Below are 20,464 nucleotides of genomic sequence, written 5' to 3'. Positions count from 1 at the left end.
AGTTAGAGCTGCGATTTTTCAGAGATGTAATTCGTTTGCACTTCCGTTCACGCAGACTCGAACTGTTGTGGTGAATGAATTTCTATCTCTTGAAAATATCCATCGCACTGACCTAAAGATCATGTCTCGGATGCATTCGGCAAACGATTTTCAGCTCCTATGTCCCAACCATGTAGTCTTCGAATTTCTTTACACCGCTGTTTTAGTAACTTTTCTCACAGCGAGGTCTGCTACCAAGAGAGATCTCATGCATGCAACGTAGGCGTCTAGCATTTTTACACACATCAATTTCCAAATCTCACAGTTAAATTTGTGAGAATGAAGTAGCGCGAAAATTACGTCTCGAAAGTGACAAATATTTCTAGAAATTAAAAGTTTAATACATGACACTTTTCAGTTCTTTGAGTGATGGCCTACCGATGGGACTTGCTCACCGCTAACATTACAATCAGGTGAAGGAGCACTTTCTAAAGGTCGACCGTACCTTCTATCAACCACGTATCCCACACGGTTCGTAATCCGACGGGTAGAACAGATAACCCACAGGAAGTCGAATGGGGGAAGAGAGAGAAATGAAAGATTCTAAATGAAGAACATAACGAAAAATAACGCAAAGGCTGACTTCGCGAATATGGCAGGACGACGGAAAGAAACACCATTCGTCTCATTTACACGCTAACATACCCGTAGCTTTCAAACCCATGTTCAAACACGTAGTGCTAAGTAAATTACCGATAATGCCGACTGAACAGTTCAATTTTATATTATGTAAATTATGACGTTGCCAAAGTTGTGAGAGTTTGTTGCTATTGTAATTTTTAAATTAGCTGCATGGCATATCTTCTCCTCAAATTTTCGAATGCTTTACAAATGCTGTATTTCTCTGAATTGCAATTTCTTGCATGATAAGGTAAAGCGATATACTAAGTTCTGATGTAAGCAAATTATTGTTATTACATTAAAATATTTTCTATATATTTATGTTATTACTAGCCGTGCTCGGCATGCGCTGCAGTGCCATGAAAGAAAAAAAAGTTTTTAGCTTTGTAATCTGCTTTTGAAGTGCTTTTGGACGCACAGTACTTTTGGTTTTTTCGTCTGGTGCGTACACGAATAAGTCAGACGGTTTCGCGACGCGTGTGCAAGCCACATGCAGTTGTCCATGAGAGAAGCATGGATTTTCCAGATTTAGTCCACACACTTGTAGTGATTGCCCCTGCGCCTTGTTGATGGTCAGTGCAAATGCAAGTCGCACCGGAAACTGCAAGCGGATGAACTCGAACGGCATGTCCTTTGAAATCATTTGGGGTGCATGTAACAGCATATCTTCTCCTATAAAATTTCATTTTAATATTGTAGCTTCGATGATATTGTTCATCTTTTTCACTGACAGTCCGGTACTGTTGCGATGCCATGGTGGATTGATATTTCCTAGACGAATAAGAGGCACGCCTGTTTTTGGCATCAACACGGTGGAGGCACGCCCGGCGGACGTTCCTAATCGCAAGTGTCGGAAAGTTCTTGACCGACTAATCTGAAATTTTGAGACAACGGTGCATTATGATATGCCCGTGGTTTTATATCCTTTTTTTTAAAATACGTTTGCGAAATGTGTTGCGAATAGTTTTAGTAGTAAAGAGGCAATGAAACAAAATATCATTCGTGTCGCGGCAGTTACTCGCGCATCTCAGTGCTTGTGAGGTTATATCTCCTCAACTGTGTGTCGTACTCCTCTTTTGAAGGTGGGACGGGTAGGAAACTTCGCGGGCGTACGGAGAACAATTCACCAAAGTTTCATCGCAATCGAATGTATGGTTTAGAAACTCATAGAGGACGAACATACAAAGATATATTTATATAGATTACTAGTTATTACCCGCTACTACGCTCGCCTATCGGTAATTTTGTTATGATGAGTGATGGTGAGCTAGTAATTTTACGAGATGTCTCTGTATATAATTGTGTAGTGATGTGTGTATAAGAGATGTATGCGACGCTGGCATGCAGGTAGATAATGAACGTATTTCTATTATTTTGCTGTGTGTCGACTCTGAAAGAGTCCATTACACTTTCTAATAATATTTAAAAAATGCCTTGATTCATTACATTCGATCACAAGCAGAATTTTTGGGGGTTTCTCTGGGTCACCTACTACTGGTTGTGAGAATTTCGTTTTCTACCAACCGTTACTGCCTTCAATTTTAATGTAATATGGTGCCTACATTTTTGATACACCACCCTGTGAGGACTAATTCATGATTAACATAGTCAGTTAATAGATCATAATCAAACGCAGCCTGACGGACTGCCTCCCACCTTTTACATGTAAAGGTTCTGCTGTGTACATAGTTCCGTGTACTCAGCGCGTACACAACTTTCCCACTAGAGCGCGCCCCGCTAAGCACAACAGCGCAGGCGCAGCGCTCGTCCACCTCCGCACTACGAGATAGCGCTGCCTTAGAGACAGACCAGATTCTGCTTCCGCCGATCCGTGTATTAATATGTAATGCAGCCAATGAGATTACTGCTAACGTAGAACCTTTTTCTCCTCGCGGATCACACTCGCGCAGTGATACCTGAATGCGCGCGGTATTATAACGAGTGTACAGACCTCCGATTAGCCAGTCTGCATTTATCTGCACCTGTATGTACATTAGTCTGTACCAGTCTATAGTCAAGTTTCAGTCTGCACCTAATAAGATTATCATATTCCTGTACATAGCCATGAAGAGAAATGTATAGACACTTTGTCAAGTATCAGAGATATGTGAGAATAAGCTTAACGTACCAAGACCAAAGGAACTTCAGATTGTCAATTGTAAATAGCATCCAGAATCAAGTTAAGTAATGTTTATGCTTGTTATTACTTTAATAAATGTGTGTGAAAATTAATCAAGTTCTGTTTAAAGTTGGTCACCATCAACCTGCTACTCTAAGCGTGTAAGTGGCATTTCTATCATCTGAACTAACGGCAGAAGATAAACACGCCACGATAATACCACGAGACTTCGTTAGAGCGACAAGTCAAATAATCTGATGGTGTGTGTACCGAAGGTCTTACAGTACGCACACCACAGTTTCGAATCTCTGTTTGTCGTACAGCCTTTAAATGACGCAGTCGTTGTGAGTCTTCAAGCATCTTGGAAGCTGTAAGAGACAAGAGACGCTCAGGATCTAAAATGCGACGCGATTGCGACTATTCTGATGTGTCTCTACCTCTGTATCTCTGCATCCAAGATTCGGCGTACATGAGGCAGCTCTGAGGTTTTTTGGATTCGAGTAACGTTCGCAGCTTGAACTCTCTTACAACTATGCGCTAAGTCGGGTTAAACGTTTGCGAGATTTATAGTAATAATTTTATTTTTGGATCTCCATCAAAGCTCTCCAGCTATGCCAGGTGATGTAGGAAGCCAATACCATAAACTACACACACATTAGCATTGTATGTGATCCGTCCTGGAATAATCTTTTGGCACTAAGATCACGCCAGCATGCCTTTCACGTATACGATATTTAGTAATGTTAATGGTACAACTTTCTAAAGTAGCCTATGGTCTTCTTCAGAGTTCAAACTATCTCTATTCCAAATACCATCGGAATCGGTTCTGTGGTACAGGCTTGGAAACGAAAGACAGCGAGTTAGTTTCGCAGTTAATAATGCTGGTATTAGTAAGGAAGTGTGGATTAAACGCGTTGAGAACTGAAAAAGCATTGTATTGATTACGTTGAATCATGTCACATAGAGCAACCAATAAAAGCATTTTCACAAATATGATATAGTCCAAAAGTAAAGGGTAAAAAGTTTTTCAAAGAGTAAATATTTTTCCTTAATTTGCACTATATTCTTGAACTCTGTCAATATCTTATCCTACTCACTTCGTAAAGTAGCTCATCTTCTTCAAGAGGGTTTAAGCTACCTCGCACCAAAATTCTTGGATATCGGTTTAGCGGTTTAGTCACGGAAACATAAGAGACTAAGTTACTTTCACATTTATAATATTAGTATGGAAGTATGGATTAAACACGATGAGGAGTCTATAAGCATTGTGTTCTAGCTGTTACCCATGGCTGCGCTAGTGTATCAATAAAATGAAACAAAATGTGCTTATGGTTTTACTGGGTAGGAAATCCCGGTTGGGTTGTTCGAGAGATTGGTTCAAGTCTTTTCGTTTGATGCCACTGCAGTGACTTGAACGTTGATGATGATAAAATGATGAGGACAACGCGCACATTCAGACGCGAGCAGAAAAAAATCGATTGGGGCGGTTACTGAACTCAGAAACTCATGATCGAGAGACAGCAATGATAATCACATGTCCACTATCTGTTTGTGGAAATCTGAATTATAAGAGAGACTTGCCTTTCAGTGGCTAAAATATGATGATTAATATGAGAATTGAAGTATGGATTAAATATGTACAGGACTGTATGAACTTTGTATTCATTACGTTGAATCGTATTATATAGAACATATCAAACAATAAACGCATTTTCGGAAATATGATGAAGTTCAAATTCAAAGAGTAAATAGGTGTTTCAAAGAGTATTATTGTTCCATATTTCGCTTAATTCTTCAAACCCATAAATACATTGTACTACACACTTTCTAAAACAGCGTATGTTCTTCCTCAGCGATAATGCTATCTTCATACATAATTTTAACAAAACCAGTTGAGCAGTTTAGTCGTGAAGCGTAACAGGCAGTTACTTTCACTTTTCTAATGTTAGTGTGGATTGAAATGGTAGGCATGTGTGGTACATTAAAAGTGTGGATGAGCGCGAATAAAAGTAATATTGGCAGGAAGGGGGGAGAGGAGCAGGAGACAATAAAAAAGTGCGACACCCGCCAGGACCGAACTGTGGACCAGTGGCGCGGCTTCTCACGTGGACACTTGTTGCAGGTGTGCGTGGAGCGCGGCTGGCGCGAGTACAACTCTGAAGCCGGAGGGGGCGCGCCGCGCGACACGTGGAACCTGTGGTGGCGCACGTCCGGCTTCCCTCTGTCCCACTACAAGCAGCTCAAGGCCTGGCAGGTAACAAACAGACACAACAAGCTCATTGGGACGCATACTGTTGTAATAGTAATCCACCAGAAATGTTTTCAATTTTTTTTCATTTACTGTTATACACTACTGGCTATTGAAATTTGCTACACCAAGAAGAAATGCAGATGATAAACGGGTATTGATTGGACAAATATATTATACTAGAACTGACATGTGATTACATTTTCACGCAATTTGGGTGCATACATCCTTAGAAATCAGTACCCACAGCAACCACCTCTGGCCTTAATAACGGCCTTGATACGCCTGGGCATTGAGTCAAATAGAGCTTGGATGGCGTGTACAGGTACAGCTGCTCATGCAGCTTCAACACGATACCACAGTTCATCGAGAGTAGTAACTGGCATATTATGACGAGCCAGTTGTTCGGCCACCATTGACCAGACGTTTTCAGTTGGTGAGAGATCTGGAGAACGTGCTGGACAGGGCAGCAGTCGAACATTTTCTGTATCCAGAAAGGCCCGTACAGGACCTGCAACATGCGGTCGTGCATTATCCTGCTGAAATGTAGGATTTTGCAGGGATAGAATGAAGGGTAGAGCCACGGGTCGTATCACATCTGAAATGTAATGTCCACTGTTCAAAGTGCCGTCAATGCGAACAAGAGGTGACCGAGACGTGTAACCAATGGCACCCCATACCATCACCCCGGGTGATACGCCAGTATGGCGGTGACGAATACGCGTTCACTGCGATGTCGCCAAACACGGATGCGACCATCATGATGCTGTAAACAGAACCTGGATTCATCCGAAAAAATGACGTTTTGCCAGTCGTGCACTCAAGTTCGTCGTTGAGTACACCATTGCAGGCGCTCCTGTCTGTGATGCAGCGTCACGGGTAACCGCAGCCATGGTCTCCGAGCTGATAGTCCATGCTGCTGCAAACGTCGGCGAACTGTTCGTGCAGATGGTTGTTGTCTTGCAAACGTCCCCATCTGTTGACTCAGGGATCGAGACGTGGCTGCACGACCCGTTACAGCCGTGCGGATAAGATGCCTGTCATCTCGACTGCTAGTGATACGAGGCCGTTGGGATCCAGCACTGCGTTCCGTATTACCCTCCTGAACCCACCGATTCAATATTCTGCTAACAGTCATTGGATCTCGACCAACGCGAGCAGCAATGTCGCGATACGATAAACCGCAATCGCCATAGGCTACAATCCGACCTTTATCAAAGTCGGAAACGTGGTGGCACGCATTTCTCCTCCTTACACGAGGCATCACAACAACGTTTCACCAGGCAACGCCGGTCAACTGCTGTTTGTGGATGAGAAATCGGCTGGAAACTTTCCTCATGTCAGCACGTTGTATGTGTCGACACCGGCGCCAACCTTGTGTGAATGCTCTGAAAAGCTGATCATTTGCATATCACAGCATCTTCTTCCTGTCAGTTAAATTTCGCGTCTGTAGCACGTCATCTTCATGGTGTAGCAGTTTTAATGGCCAGTAGTGTCGATTTTAAGCGAAGCTTACTTTCCAATTTCGACCTAGTTTTGTTTTGTCATATTTGTCAATGATAAGACAGTCCTAAATTTTACGGACATTATAAATCGATTTTCATCAAAGATATAAATTTAATAATGAACTATATCTCTGACAGATCAATCGATATTATAACGTTGATGCAAAAATATGTCAAAACAAAAGTAAATTGTAACTGAAAAATAACATTTTAAGATCTTATATCCCAAGTGATATGAGCAGGGTGATCAGAAACAGTCTGAAAAGCCTGTAAGGATAAGATGTGCTGAGAAATTAATGTTAGGAAATATTTATATACGTTGCTCCATTTCCGAGTTAAGGGGCTCCGGAAAGGCTCAAAATCATGAAAAGTTCAATTTTTACTTTTTTGCGTTTTCTGAACTCTCAGACTATTACCTTTTAATAGATACATAATTTATTCAATTCCGAAGACTACAACTATTTTTAATTTTTTTTTTTTTGAAATGTGTTCTACATGGGCGTAACCCACTGTGGCGCTGTTAAACTGCTGTCAAATGGTGTTATTATTAACGTCCGTGTTCATCAGGTACATTTTAGTGATGTGAGATAAAGTATGTGTTGTGGCTAACCTGTGATGGTTCAATATATATCGCTGGTGTGATTGTCGATTGTTTCATGTTTATTTACTCTGTCGTTATCTCGAAAATATTCGTAATTAATTCTGTTTCTTGAGTCTCTGTTTTGTTGAAGTATAATAATGAGTAAAAGTAAAGTTATTAGAAATCCTCTGAAGGCTTTTAAGAAAAGGAGAAATGTTGGAAAGCCAAAGGTATGTGTTATTACTGTAAACAATAAAGACGATAACCAAGTGAGTGAACCTAACCTCTCAAGTACACCTGCCCATAGCAGTCAAAGTGGGAAAGAAAATACTTCACAGAAGAAGCTTGGTTCAATGAGTGAAAACTATGAATGTTTTGTGGGCGAATCGGACGTGAATGAAATATTTGATATGTCGGTTCTCAAAGGAATTTTTTCAAACTGTGTAAGATGTATTCATTGTAGTGAAGTTGGTCTGGAACTCTCCATAATAAAGCACGTAGGACTTGCTAGTGAAATACAACTGAAATGTGATAAGTGTTCATACACGACCACCTTTTGGAACAGTGTTGCAGTCACTGCAACTGAAGAAAATGGTAGCAAAATCTACGAACACAACAACGAGCGATGCTCGCTTTAGACAAGGAACGCCTTCGGGCTGCAGACAGGGCTGTAAAGAGTCTAGAAATACAAGCAAGAGTAAACAGGAGGAGGAACAAGAGGAAGCTGGAGGAGGAGTTTGCAGAGGATGAAGATAATCCATCCTGTGGATCTGGAATGCACTAAAAAGTTAATCCAATCTTTGTCGCTCGATTCCCAAAACTTTTATTTTCTCATACTAATTACATATTTTCTAAGGATCTTCCAAACATATTTGTTTCAAACTTTCAGTAAATGTTACACAGTACCTTCTGCATAATTTAACACAGCCTTTTCCCAAAAAACTGTACATTTTTGAAATTATAAATAAAAAATTGCAAAAAAATGTTGTGAATTTTCATTACAATTGAAAAAAAATCATCTTTAATAACTGAACTAAAATTTTGTAAAATCCCTGTGTTAAGTTGTAGCCCATATTCCAATAAATAATCTGTAAAAAGTTCAACTTCCTACCTCAAATACTTTGTGAGGAAAGATGTAATTTATAAGCGTTATTTTAACATTGCAAGTATAGGGCGTTCCGGAGCCCCTTAATTGTCATTGCAGAGGTTTCAAGCGTTTGTTTGCCTGTAGGCGTCTAGGACTACTTCGCAGGTTTTCTCTGTAAAGGCACATTTTCCAAATTCTAAATAAATGTTGGCGGGTGCCACTGATGGTATTGCCGTACGGGGGGTCTCAGAGGAGTTCTCTGCCATTGTATTCACACATGTGTCAATGTCGCAGCCGTTCGTCATCACGCCACAGGAGGGCATGAAACAGTAGGCACGAAAAAGCATAAGCACCTTTGTCTGCATCAGATCACATTCAAATTTCGTCGAATGGCTTTGAGCGGGTCCTAGTGGTTCAGCCTGTACACCAGAGCAGAAATAGCCATGGTTCGACCTAAACGGGGTAGGATCACGTTCAATGGGAGTGTCCTTAGAGTAGTAAGGTTTAAATGTCCTGGGATGCCAGCAGCGTCAGAGACTGTCGAGAGTGTCTCCTTTTGCTCATCGTACTGAGAACTGTAATTTGCGACCGCGAAATGTGCGCGAATCAACGCCCCAAGGGAAGAGTGGTTTCATTGACGCACTTTATGCCATCCTCTGAGGCCTTTTCGTGTCGATCCTGATTGTCGGTGTGCCTGAAAGCATTTCGTCGGTCACCCATGAGATAACCGTGTGATTTCAACGTGGGCAGCGCGGTTGTGACCTCCGTCGCAGAGCCGTTAAAAAAAGGGGTGAAATGTGGGTAACAGGGTGCATCCAATTGTGTGACACGTCCACTGTGTCGTTGGGCACAAACTTTGGTGCCACTGTGACATTATTAACTCACCTAACACCTCACTTGACGTTTCAGCTCTGGCCTTTATTTTGCATGTATCGACAACATTCTCTTTGACGGGCGCAGAGCCGGAGGCTGATAAACGCTTTTGCACTACGACAGAGGAACGTTGTAGGCACCACCAAATTTTCGACTTACGGGGTATCGAAAAAGTAACTCTTTAATTGTGTTGCTTAGTGTAGTTTTTTAGCCAAAAAATAATTTATAACGCAATTTTACGATACCACAAAATATGTTGAAGACTGGGGAGTGCTTACTTTGCACGCGGTAAGAAATGGGTGAATAAATAAAGTTCAGAAAATTTTAAGACACCAAATGAAACACATCCCAAAAGTTTTTCATCACCTCGGTATTGGAATACAGATAAACATAAACATCATTTCCGCCCTTTTTATTGCTCATGAAAACCACACATTGTATGTTGTACCACCATACCGCGAGACCTTCAGACATGGTGGTCCACACTGCTTTACACACCGGTACCTCTAATACCAAGTAGCACATCCTCTTGCATTTATGCATGCCTGTATTCACGATGTCCTGTGCTGTGGCTGCACGAAAAGCATTTTTCAACATGGTGCCGTTGCTGTCAGGATTCCTCTGGGCCATAATCCGTAGGTAGCGGTCATCCACCGCAGTAGTAGACCTTGGGCGGCCTCTGCGAGGTATGTCATTGACAGTTCCTGTCTCTCTGTATCCCCTCCATGTCCGATCAACATCGCTTTGGTTGACTCCGAGACGCCTGGACACTTCCCTTGTTGAGAGCCCTTCCTGGCACTATGTAACAATGCGGACGTGATCGAACCGCGGTATTGACTGTCTAGGCATGATTAAATTACAGACAACACGAGCCGTATACCTCCTTCCTGGTGGAATGACTGGAACGGATCCTCCGTCTAATAGCCGCTGCTCATGCACGGTTCTTTACGTTTTGAGCGGGTTTAGTGACATCCCTGAACAGTCAAACAGTCAAAGGGACTGTGTCTGTGATAAAAAGTCCACAGTCAAACTGTGCGCCCGGAACGATCGGCCGCTGTGCAACTTGTTGCTATTAGGAATAATGATGTAACTATCAAAAATTAAATTTCATTTACCGTATTTGCAGTGTCCAATGCAGGACGCTATCTTACTAACTTTCATAAATGCTTCTCAGTATGCAGCTTACGATGTGCAATGCGAATGTGCAAACAGCCATGAAAGTAAATGAAAATGGGGAACTAATCTTCAAGACCGATAAATGAAAAGAAAGGCTCCAGGTTTAACTGTGCTTCATTAAGCGATAGCAACAATACACCGGTTCATAAGGTTCTCACATCTAGGAACGTTAGCAAAATATTCCATAATAACAACTGCCTTCCTTGACACTTGCTCGACTATAAGACAAGTCCGTATGTTCTAATGTCTTCAGTTCAGTCAACAGAGGCTGATGAGCGACCTTGTCCACCGCGTTTAAACTGGTTCAGTAACCGCTGAATTGCCCTTATCAGTAGGTCCAGGTTTACGGAATCGTCGATCAAATCTCTGCAATCTCCATGTCGCAATGGTTATCATCTCCTGGAGAGTTAATATCACGCCTTTTCTGGTACTTTAGCAGCAGAACATAGGTTTAGCTGTTCCAAGAAGCCAAGCCATCGTTTACAGCAACAACTAGAACTTTTACATCTACAATGCTCCTGTGATGCATCTTACCCGTACACCACCGTTTTCTACAAAATCAATACTTAGTTTCTGAATAGAGCGTATATTACCCGTCTTTTCATACCCCTTATATCTGTTTTCCAGAGAATTTCGAACATCTTGCACTATTTTTCATTGTCGAGCGCTTTTTTCAGGTCGACAAACGCTATGAACGTTTCTTTATTGTTCTCGAGTCTTGCTTCCAATATGGAACGTCAGAACTGCTACTCTGGTACCTTTACATTTCCTATAGCCAACCTCATTGACATCTAACAGATCATCAGTATTTTTTCACATTCTTTATAATAGCTTACCGAAATTAAGAATTGTCAAAATAAATATCAAGTATTTGTGTCAATCATTTTTGTAATTTATTACGCATCATGCGAAACAGAAACTCAGATGTAAAACACCCCCTCTTAAGCATTTTCGCTGTCTTCGCTACTGTGAAATGCTGAGCGCTTGACATGATACCGTCGGGTGTATGTTGCAGTTCACCAACCACATACCGAAGGGCTCCATGATTTGCCGAAAGGACAACCTGGCTCGGTACCTGCGCTGCATGAGGAAGGTTTACGGCCCCATCTACGATTTCAGGTGAGTACACAGCGCCGCACCTAGTGTCCGAGCTTGCACTAGCACCACAATGCCAGTCAGCTGCCCTTCGCTCCTTCCTCCCGGAACAACCTGAGATTAGGGTGTGACACAACACTGTTTCTACGAGGTCCATTCAAGTTCTAAGGCCTCCGGTTTTTTTTTTCCGGACTGCAAACATGGGCATTGTTTTAAAATGAGGCCGCATTCATTGTCAATACGACCCAGAGATGGCAGCACCATACGGCAGATGGAATTTTACCGCCAGCGGCGAGAATGAGAACTGCTTTAAATACTTAAAATGGCGACGTTTTCCTTACTTGAACAGCATGCAATCATTCGTTTTCTGAATTTGCGCGGTGTGAAACCAATTGAAATTCATCGACAGTTGAAGGAGACATGTGGTGATGGAGTTATGGATGTGTCGAAAGTGCGTTCGTGGGTGCGACAGTTTAATGAAGGATGAACATCGTGTGACAATAAACCAAAACATCCTCGGGCTCGCACAAGCCGGTCTGATGACATGATCGAGAAAGTGGAGAGAATTGCTTTAGGGGATCGCCGAATGACTGTTGAACAGATCGCCTCCAGAGTTGGCATTTCTGTGGGTTCTGTGCACACAATGCTGCATGACGACCTGAAAATGCGAAAAGTGTCATCCAGGTGGGCGCCACGAATGCTGACGGACGACCACATGGCTGCCTGTGTGGCATGTTGCCAAGCAATGTTGATGCACAATGACAGCATGAATGGGACTTTCTTTTCGTCGGTTGTGACAATGGATGAGACGTGGATGCCATTTTTCAATCCAGAAACAAAGTGCCAGTCAGCTCAATGGGAGCACACAGATTCACCGCCAGCAAAAAAATTTCGGGTAACCGCCAGTGCTGAAAAAATGATGGTGTCCATGTTCTGGCACAGCGAGGGCGTGATCCTTACCCATTGCGTTCCAAAGGGCACTACGGTAACAGGTGCAACCTGCGAAAATGTTTTGAAGAACAAATTCCTTCCTGCACTGCAAGAAAAACGTCCGGGAAGGGCTGTGCGTGTGCTGTTTCACCAAGACAACGCACCCGAACATCGAGCTAACGTTACGCAACAGTTTCTTCGTGATAACAACTTTGAAGTGATCCGTCATGCTCCCTACTCACCTGACCTGGCTCCTAGTGACTTTGGCTTTTTCCAACAATGAAAGACACTCTCCGTGGCCGCACATTCACCAGCCGTGCTGCTATTGCCTCAGCGATTTTCCAGTGGTCAAAACAGACTCCTAAAGAAGCCTTCGCCGCTGCCATGGAATCATGGCGTCAGCGTTGTGAAAAATGTGTACGTCTGCAGGGCGATTACGCCGAGAAGTAACGCCAGTTTCATCGATTTCGGGTGAGTAGTTAATTAGAAAAAAAATCGGAGGCCTTAGAACTTGAATGCACCTCGTACTAAGCGATATAGCACCCCGTCTCGGAGGATCACAACCCCTCACGGTCATACCGACTAAAGACTTCTTTTCGTCATCAAGCTTACAGCACCTTCCCGGTCTTTCCATTAATTTCTCATTCGTTTCTGTTGCTGTTGCAACTTTTGTTGTAAGATGCGCTGTGACCCTCTTTCGACCACATGGTAGTTATCAAGGATTTTTTTTCACAGGCATAGAAAAATGTGTTTTGTTGAACACTGAGGTGATAAAAAGTCATGCATTAGCGATATGCACATATACAGATGGCGGTAGTCTCGCGCACACAAGGTATAAATAGGAAGTTCATTGGCGAAGCTGTCATTTGTAATCATGTGATTCATGTGAAAAGGTGTCCGACGTGATTATGGCCGCACGAGGGAATTAACGGATTTTTAAGGCAGAATGGTAGTTGGAGCTGAACGCATGGGACATTTCATTTCCGAAATCGTTAGGGAATTCAGTATTCCGTTATTCAGTGTCAAGAGTGTGCCAAGGATACCAAATTCGAGTCCTCTGATCCAACTGAATCGATCATTGACTAGCGATGGTTATGTTCGGCTACTTGGAGGCCATTTGCAGCCATTTTACGGTTGACAATAGGCCATGTCATTGGCCACAATTGTTCGCGATTGGTTTGAAGAACATTATGGACAACTCGAGCGAATGATCTGGCCACCCAGATCGCCCAACATGAGTCGCACTTAACATTTTATGGAACGTAATGGAGAGGTGAGTTCGTGCGCAACCTTGTCCACCGGCAACACTTACTCAGTTATGGACGGCTATAGACGCAGCAAGGCTCAGTATTTCTGTATCGGACTTCCAACGACTTGGTGAGTCCATGCCACGTCGAACTACTGCACCGACACGATATTAGGAGATATCCCATGACTTCCTGGCAGATTAAAACTGTGTGCCCGACCGAGACTCGAACTCGGGACCTTTGTCTTTCGCGGGCAACTGCTCTACCAACTGAGCTACCCAAGCACGACTCACGCCCCGTCCTCACAGCTTCAATTCTGCCAGTGTCTCGTCTCCTACCTTCCAAACATTACAGAAGCTCTCCTGCGAAACTTGCAGAACTAGTACTCCTCAAAGAAAGGATATTGCGGAGACATGGCTTAGCCAGAGCCTGGGGGATGTTTCCAAAACTTTACAGAAGCTCTCCTGCGAACCTGGCAGAACTAGCACTCCTCAAAGAAAGGATATTGTGGAGACATGGCTTAGCCAGAGCCTGGGGGATGTTTCCAAATGAGATTTTCACTCTGCAGCGGAGTGTACGCTGATATGAAACTTCCTGGGAGATTAAAACTGGGTGCCGGACCGAGACTCGAACTCGGGACCTTTTCCTTTCGCGGGCAGTGGAAGGTAGGAGACGAGGTACTGGCAGAAGTAAAGCTGTGAGGACGGGGCGTGAGTCGTGCTTGGGTGGCTCAGTTGGTAGAGCACTTGCCCGCGAAAGGCAAAGGTCCCGAGTTCGAGTCTCGGTCCGGCACACAGTTTTAATCTGCCAGGAAGTTTCATATCAGCGCACACTCCGCTGTAGAGTGAAAATTTCATTCTATATCCCATGACTTTTATCACCTCAGTGTGTACTCCATTCAGCAATACGTGTGAGCCGCGCGGTCTGAGGCGTCTTGTCACGGCCCGGGCGGCTCTCCCCGTCGGTGGTTCGAGTGCTGCCTCGGACATGGGTGTGTGTGTTGTCCTTAGATTATGTTAGATTAAAGAGTGCGTAAGCTTATGGACCGATGACCTCAGACGTTTCGTTCCATAAGACCTTATCACAATTTGCCAAAAAATTTCCAATACGTGTGAGTGCAATTATATGTTATTGTATTTTGCAATTCAGTCTGCAGTAAGGTGAGTCCATAGTACGTTTGGATTTGCCTCGTCATTATAATATGAGAACGTCTCATCAGAGAAAATGCTGGAAACCGTGATTTCGATGTGCCAATCAGTGAAGGAAATGCCACTGGAATCCATAATGACGGACGGCAACAGCTTCGTTACTAGTGAGTCTAGATATCGGCTGATACGGTGGCGTAGCATACATTTGGCGTAAACGGTCGGAAAACTGCGCAAGGAAGGCAACGTGAAACCACCTCGCACTTATTTGCCACGAAAATCTTTACCGTGACTGAAAAAAAAAAGCCAACGCTCCCAGTCTCTGCCTACCCTTCAGTGGTCAGGGGTTGCAGTGAACCTTTGGCCCAGTCATAAGAAGGACAGCGACTTGGAACGTCAGCAGCTTACTTCAAAGTGGGAAGTCACACTGCCATCAGTGAGATGGAAACACTCAAAGTTGACATCCTTGGAATCAGTGAGATGTACTGACTCATTTCGGGAAAATGTAACGTTAATATTTATCAAGTATATTATGCAGGCTGTATTGATCCACACCATTTCATTGGATTATGGTTCTTAGTACACCCAGCTATCAACGCAACGAGCAAGAAATTTGTGCCGTGTCCGACAGAGTCGGTTCCTTACAATTCAGTGTAACACGCGTTCCGCTTAACATTATGCAGATGTGTGCCCCAACTTGTGATGCATCATAGGATGATATCGAAACATTTTACAGCCAAGTCAAGACAGCCTGGTATTTGACCAAAACAACTGAGGCTACCATAGTAATGGGCGGTTTGAATGTCAAATTATGCTACGGTCGGTAAGCTGATATAGTAGACAGTTTCGATTTAGGGGTCGGCAGTGACTGAGATGATCGTGTGGTCCAACTATCCCATGGCTCTGAGCGCTATGGGACTCAACTGCTGTGGTCATAAGTCCCCTAGAACTTAGAACTGCTTAAACCTAACTAACCTAAGGACATCACACACATCCATGCCCGAGGCAGGATTCGAACCTGCGACCGTAGCGGTCGTGCGGTTCCAGACTGTAGCGCCTTTAACCGCTCGGCCACTCCCGCCGGCTATCCCATGGCGAGGAGTTCATAATTGCAGACACTTATTTTCAGTTGTCTCAGCGTCGTCTCTACATTTGGCCCTCAAACAACGACAAAAATGTCAGAAATTAAATTGAGTACATTTTCATCAATATACAATTAATAAATTGGCTTTTTCTAGCCACAATAAATATGGAAACAGTACTGAGGAACGAAACACAAACGGCATGGTCTACAGCAATAAATGCCACCTAGTAAAGCATAGATATAAATAATGTTGAACCACGTCAGATATGTAGTGAATGAAGTGTGCCAAGAAAAACTAGAGACAGCAGGGTAAGAAAAGGAAGGCGCGGATGACAGACGAAATCCTACAACTGATCGATCACAGAAGATCCTTCGAAAGAAAAGACCCAGTAATGTACTGTGAAGTGCAGAAAGTAATATGGAATGAAATACATAATGCGAAACAACATTTTCCAAAGGCATGTAGCGAAATAGAAGAACTGAACGTAAGCATAACTCATTCAAAATGTAAAATAAAGTAAGGCTAGCAGTAGGGCTTTAGAACAGCAGGGGGAGCGCACTCCTCATAACCTCATAACTCCCTGGTACTAGAGAGAATCTTTGTGAGTGGAAGAAATACAGTGTAAATCACTACAGGGACTACATAAATGTTGATCATGCTGTCTGGGAGGGCGACTGTGTGGATATCACAAGAACAGAAGTAGAGCATCTCATAATAATGTCAAAAAGTGGGAAGGCTCAAGGTACTAATACACACTGAAGTACTAAAGCAGCCCAAGGTCGTAAGCATTCTTTTCTGGTTGGTAGTTCAGTAATATATATGGATATCTGTCATATCAGATGACTGGCTCAAATCAGTATTTGTACCACTTCCCAAAAAGACTAATGCAGAGCTCTGCAATGACTATAGAATGCTCGTGTTAATGACTTATCTCCTCAAATGATTCCTTAAAATACTGCACTTGAGAGTATACCGCAAATATAAGGAAAGCACTGGAGACTCGTGAGTTTGGATGCAGAAGTATTTTCGTGCCTCGGGAGGCGTTACTCAGTCTTCAAATATTGATTCCACAAAGCCGTGGAGCTTATGTCAATAATGTTTATGCTTAATTCATAGATTATGAGACAATTTTTGACACCATTCACCATGACAAACTGTTGCATATCTTAGGTGAACCAGGACGGGATGATTGTGCGATCCAGTTGATGGAAATCTGTATTGGAGCCAAAGTGGTAGTGTGCGTGTCGATAAATAGCTGTCAGAAGAAGTATCGATTATGAAAGAAGTTCGTCAGTTCTGCATTCTCGGCCCATTACTTTTCCACATCTATTCTGAAAAGATTTTACGAGATGCTCCTGATGTAAGATATCAGAGTGGTGGTTAATGGAGTTATGGTAATTAACATCAGATATGCTGATGACACTGTCTTAATTGCAGTCATGCCTGAAGATCTTCGAGAAATACTAAACAACGTTACTAAAGAGAACAACGCAATGTAGTTGCTATTAAACGTCGGGAAGACAAAAGTAGAAGGTTTCCAGCAGCAACCGAGATCAAATTCAAGGCACTCTTGCACTCAGTAATGGTAAGACCGATACGATTCCATCATATAAATATTTAAGGTGTCAAATCAACTATAACTGGGACTCTTGTTAAGAAATTCGCTTCAGAATTGAGCAAGCCAGAAGTTCTTTCCAGAAAATGAAGAAAGTTCTGACTAGTTGTGACGTAAATATCACACTTCGCACTCGACTACTTCAGTGCTATGTATTCAGTATTCTGCTCTAAGGAGTTGAGTCATGGATATCTACCGCATTGTTAGATAAGAAATTGGACCCATTTTCAATGTGGGCGTATCGAAAGATATTAAGGATACCATGGACAAATAAACTCACAAACGTGGAGAAGAAAACTCGAATATTTTGGCCACGTAATGCGCAACAACAAATACAACCTGTTGCAGCTAACACTCCAAGGAAAGATTGATGGCAGACGTCGTCCAGGACGCAGAAGGTTATGCTGGCTAAAGAACTGAAGCCATTGGCTTGGTTTGAACACAGAATGGCTATGTCTCTTCAGAAAAAGCCATGGAGAAGCAAGTGATCGCCAATGTTCTTGGAGGGCGAGGCACTTAGAAAGGAAGAATCAGTTGCTGTCGCGTGTCTCTGCATGCGCACCTCCCGCACACTCTGTCCTGAGCACCTTGTTGTGTCGTTACGTATCAGTGACTGAGAGAAGCAGACGTGTTCAGTGACCAGTTGAATGCAACACAAAACGGTGCTCATGGTAAAAGAGCGCGTGTTCATTGTCCAGTGTTACGCGGAACACATTTCGTGGAAAACGTGCAGAACTGTTTACACAGGAGTTTAATGCTGGAATTGTTTTGGGAAAAACTTTCAGGAAAGCTTGCAATTTAAAACTTAGTCGCAAAACGGCGGGAAACGGGCTCTGTAACGAATAAAAACCGAAACTATCGGACATGAGTTCGGACACCAGCAAACATTACTCTAGTGAAAGAAAGCCCGGAACCAAATCCTGTGAAATCGCAACGCCGTTTACCTGTGCAAGTTGGAATTAAGAGACTGTCGTGTCGAGACGTTATCAAAAAGGACCTGCATCTGTACTCTTACGAATGTACTATTGTGTATGAGTTGAGACATCAAGACGACCTTTAACGCGTTGCGTTCTGCCGGTGGTTAATGAATGAACTGGAATCAGGACTTTTAGATCCTTACTTTTTCATTTCTTCAGATGAGGCTTGGTTCAGCCTCTCAGGGTATGTGAACTCAAAGAACAAGCGCAATTACGCATTAGAAAATCCTCATCAATATTTTGAACAGTCGTTGCATGATGTCAAGACTGGTGTTTGGTGCGCAATGTCTGCTCTTCGCATCGTAACACGTTTCTTTCACCAAACTCTTAATGCCAACCGGTACGTCCGGCAGCTGCTTAATCCAGGTATGGATCAGTTCACAGAAGATAAACGACTGTTTGGGTATTTTCAGCAATACGAATGAGTAGCACAGACCGCCTTGACACGAATACGTGAGGCTTTTGGTCACCAGAGGACAGTCAGCAGGGGCAGTGCAGTGTCGTGGCAACATCGACCGCCTGTTCATTTTATTAAATTTGTGTGAAATCTTATGGGACTTAACTGCTAAGGTCATCAGTCCCTAAGCTTACACACTACTTAACCTAAATTATCCTAAGGACAAACACACACACCCATGCCCGAGGGAGGACTCGAACCTCCGCCGCCGCCTGTTCACTTTCCTTGTGATTTTTGCCTGTTGGGCAAATTCAGATGGTGCCGACAATCTTGGATTAATTACAGCACGCACAGAGGCATTGAAACAAATCAACAAATCATTCTTTGCGTGCTCTATATTGAATGGAAGGCGTATAAGCCGTAATAACATACTATGGAAAGTACCCTCGTCTGTACACTTCACAGTGGTTGGTAGAGTATGTGTGTGTATATGTAGACGTAGAATTTTTATTTTGACGTTTTTGTGATATTCGATTTGTGTGATTTTAGTCCTTCTATACCTACATCAGCTAGTTCAGTTAATGTGTTATAAACATGATTTCCCTGCGTGCAGAACCAGCAATCTATGAGGGTCCCAGAATTCTATTTTAATCCATTAAATAATACTGTAAGTTAGCCTTCAGTGTCATCTGAAGTTATAAAGATCATAATTTGCTTCATAAGACACGTCGTACTTCTTTCGTAAGGTTTCGTTGATTGGTTGGTTGGTTTGGGAGAGGGGACCAAACAGCGAGGTCATCGGTCGCATTGGATTAGGGAAGGATGGGAAAAGAAGTCGGACGTGCCCTTTCAGAGGAACCATCCCGGTATTTGCCTTAAGCGATTTAGGGAAGTAACGGAAAACCTAAATCAGGATGGCTGGACGCGGATTTGAACCGTCGTCCTCCCGAATGCGAGTCCACAGTGTGCTAACCACTGCGACACCTCGTTCGGCAGCGCATAGTTCTCGACAAAATAATGACGTCATCATAGTAACACCACAAGCCATCAAAAGGAAGGAAACTGTCTCAGTTGAAAGTGGACGGTTGTGGGCGGTTCTTGCAGAGTTTTTTTTTAGCGTGTCACCGCTGTTGGGAGCGATAGATTCAGGTGACAACGGCCAGTTTCGATTATGATAAGTAGTATCCGTTTCCATTCGGAAATGACTTTTTTAAGAAAATTGTGAATTATGCTGTATTCTATGAATATTTCGGCATAGTGTACTGTGAAAAAATAGTAAAAAGACATTTTTCGCTAAAGATTGAAACTTCCCCTTTTTAACAATTATACATGACTGACCTTAAACTGACATACAATATTTTTAGCGCAACGCAATCTGACTTTCAAAAATCCCTCCAAAAGAATGGCCCTGACTAACATTAAACTATACCTTTCACAAATCACTTACCTCACAAAAATCTTCGCTGCTCAAGCTACTGCAATACAGGAGCGCCACTACTGCCAGCTAAATGAAAGATTCAAACTACTGAAGGCACTAACTACTGATAGGGATAGTTAGCAAATGAAAGATATTAATAGAGAACAAACAATGTATTTACCTTGATATCATCATGTATAAATATAGCAGTTCATGACAAATTACAAATCTCCGCCATCTCTCTCCCCACATCCACCACTGCTGGCGGCTCACCTCCAACTGCGCAACGCTACGCGCTGTTCACATCC

At 42.9% G+C, this 20,464-nt stretch overlaps 1 protein-coding gene across 1 annotated transcript in view; it reads left to right on the top strand.

Annotated features, from left to right (window-relative positions):
* LOC126419447 (probable tubulin polyglutamylase TTLL2) overlaps positions 1-20,464 on the top strand; it is a 410,877-nt gene that overhangs the window by 220,347 nt on the left and 170,066 nt on the right. Inside the window, exons 3-4 of the mRNA XM_050086635.1 lie at positions 4,902-5,033; positions 11,264-11,367. Of these exons, the coding sequence (XP_049942592.1) occupies positions 4,902-5,033; positions 11,264-11,367 (236 nt within the window). The remainder of the gene's footprint in view (positions 1-4,901; positions 5,034-11,263; positions 11,368-20,464) is intronic.

The sequence above is a fragment of the Schistocerca serialis genome, chromosome 9 (genome assembly GCF_023864345.2).
Source record: "Schistocerca serialis cubense isolate TAMUIC-IGC-003099 chromosome 9, iqSchSeri2.2, whole genome shotgun sequence".
NCBI lineage: Eukaryota > Metazoa > Arthropoda > Insecta > Orthoptera > Acrididae > Schistocerca > Schistocerca serialis.
The sequence above is the reverse complement of the archived record's forward strand: the minus strand, read 5'-3'. Positions and strand labels throughout refer to the sequence as shown.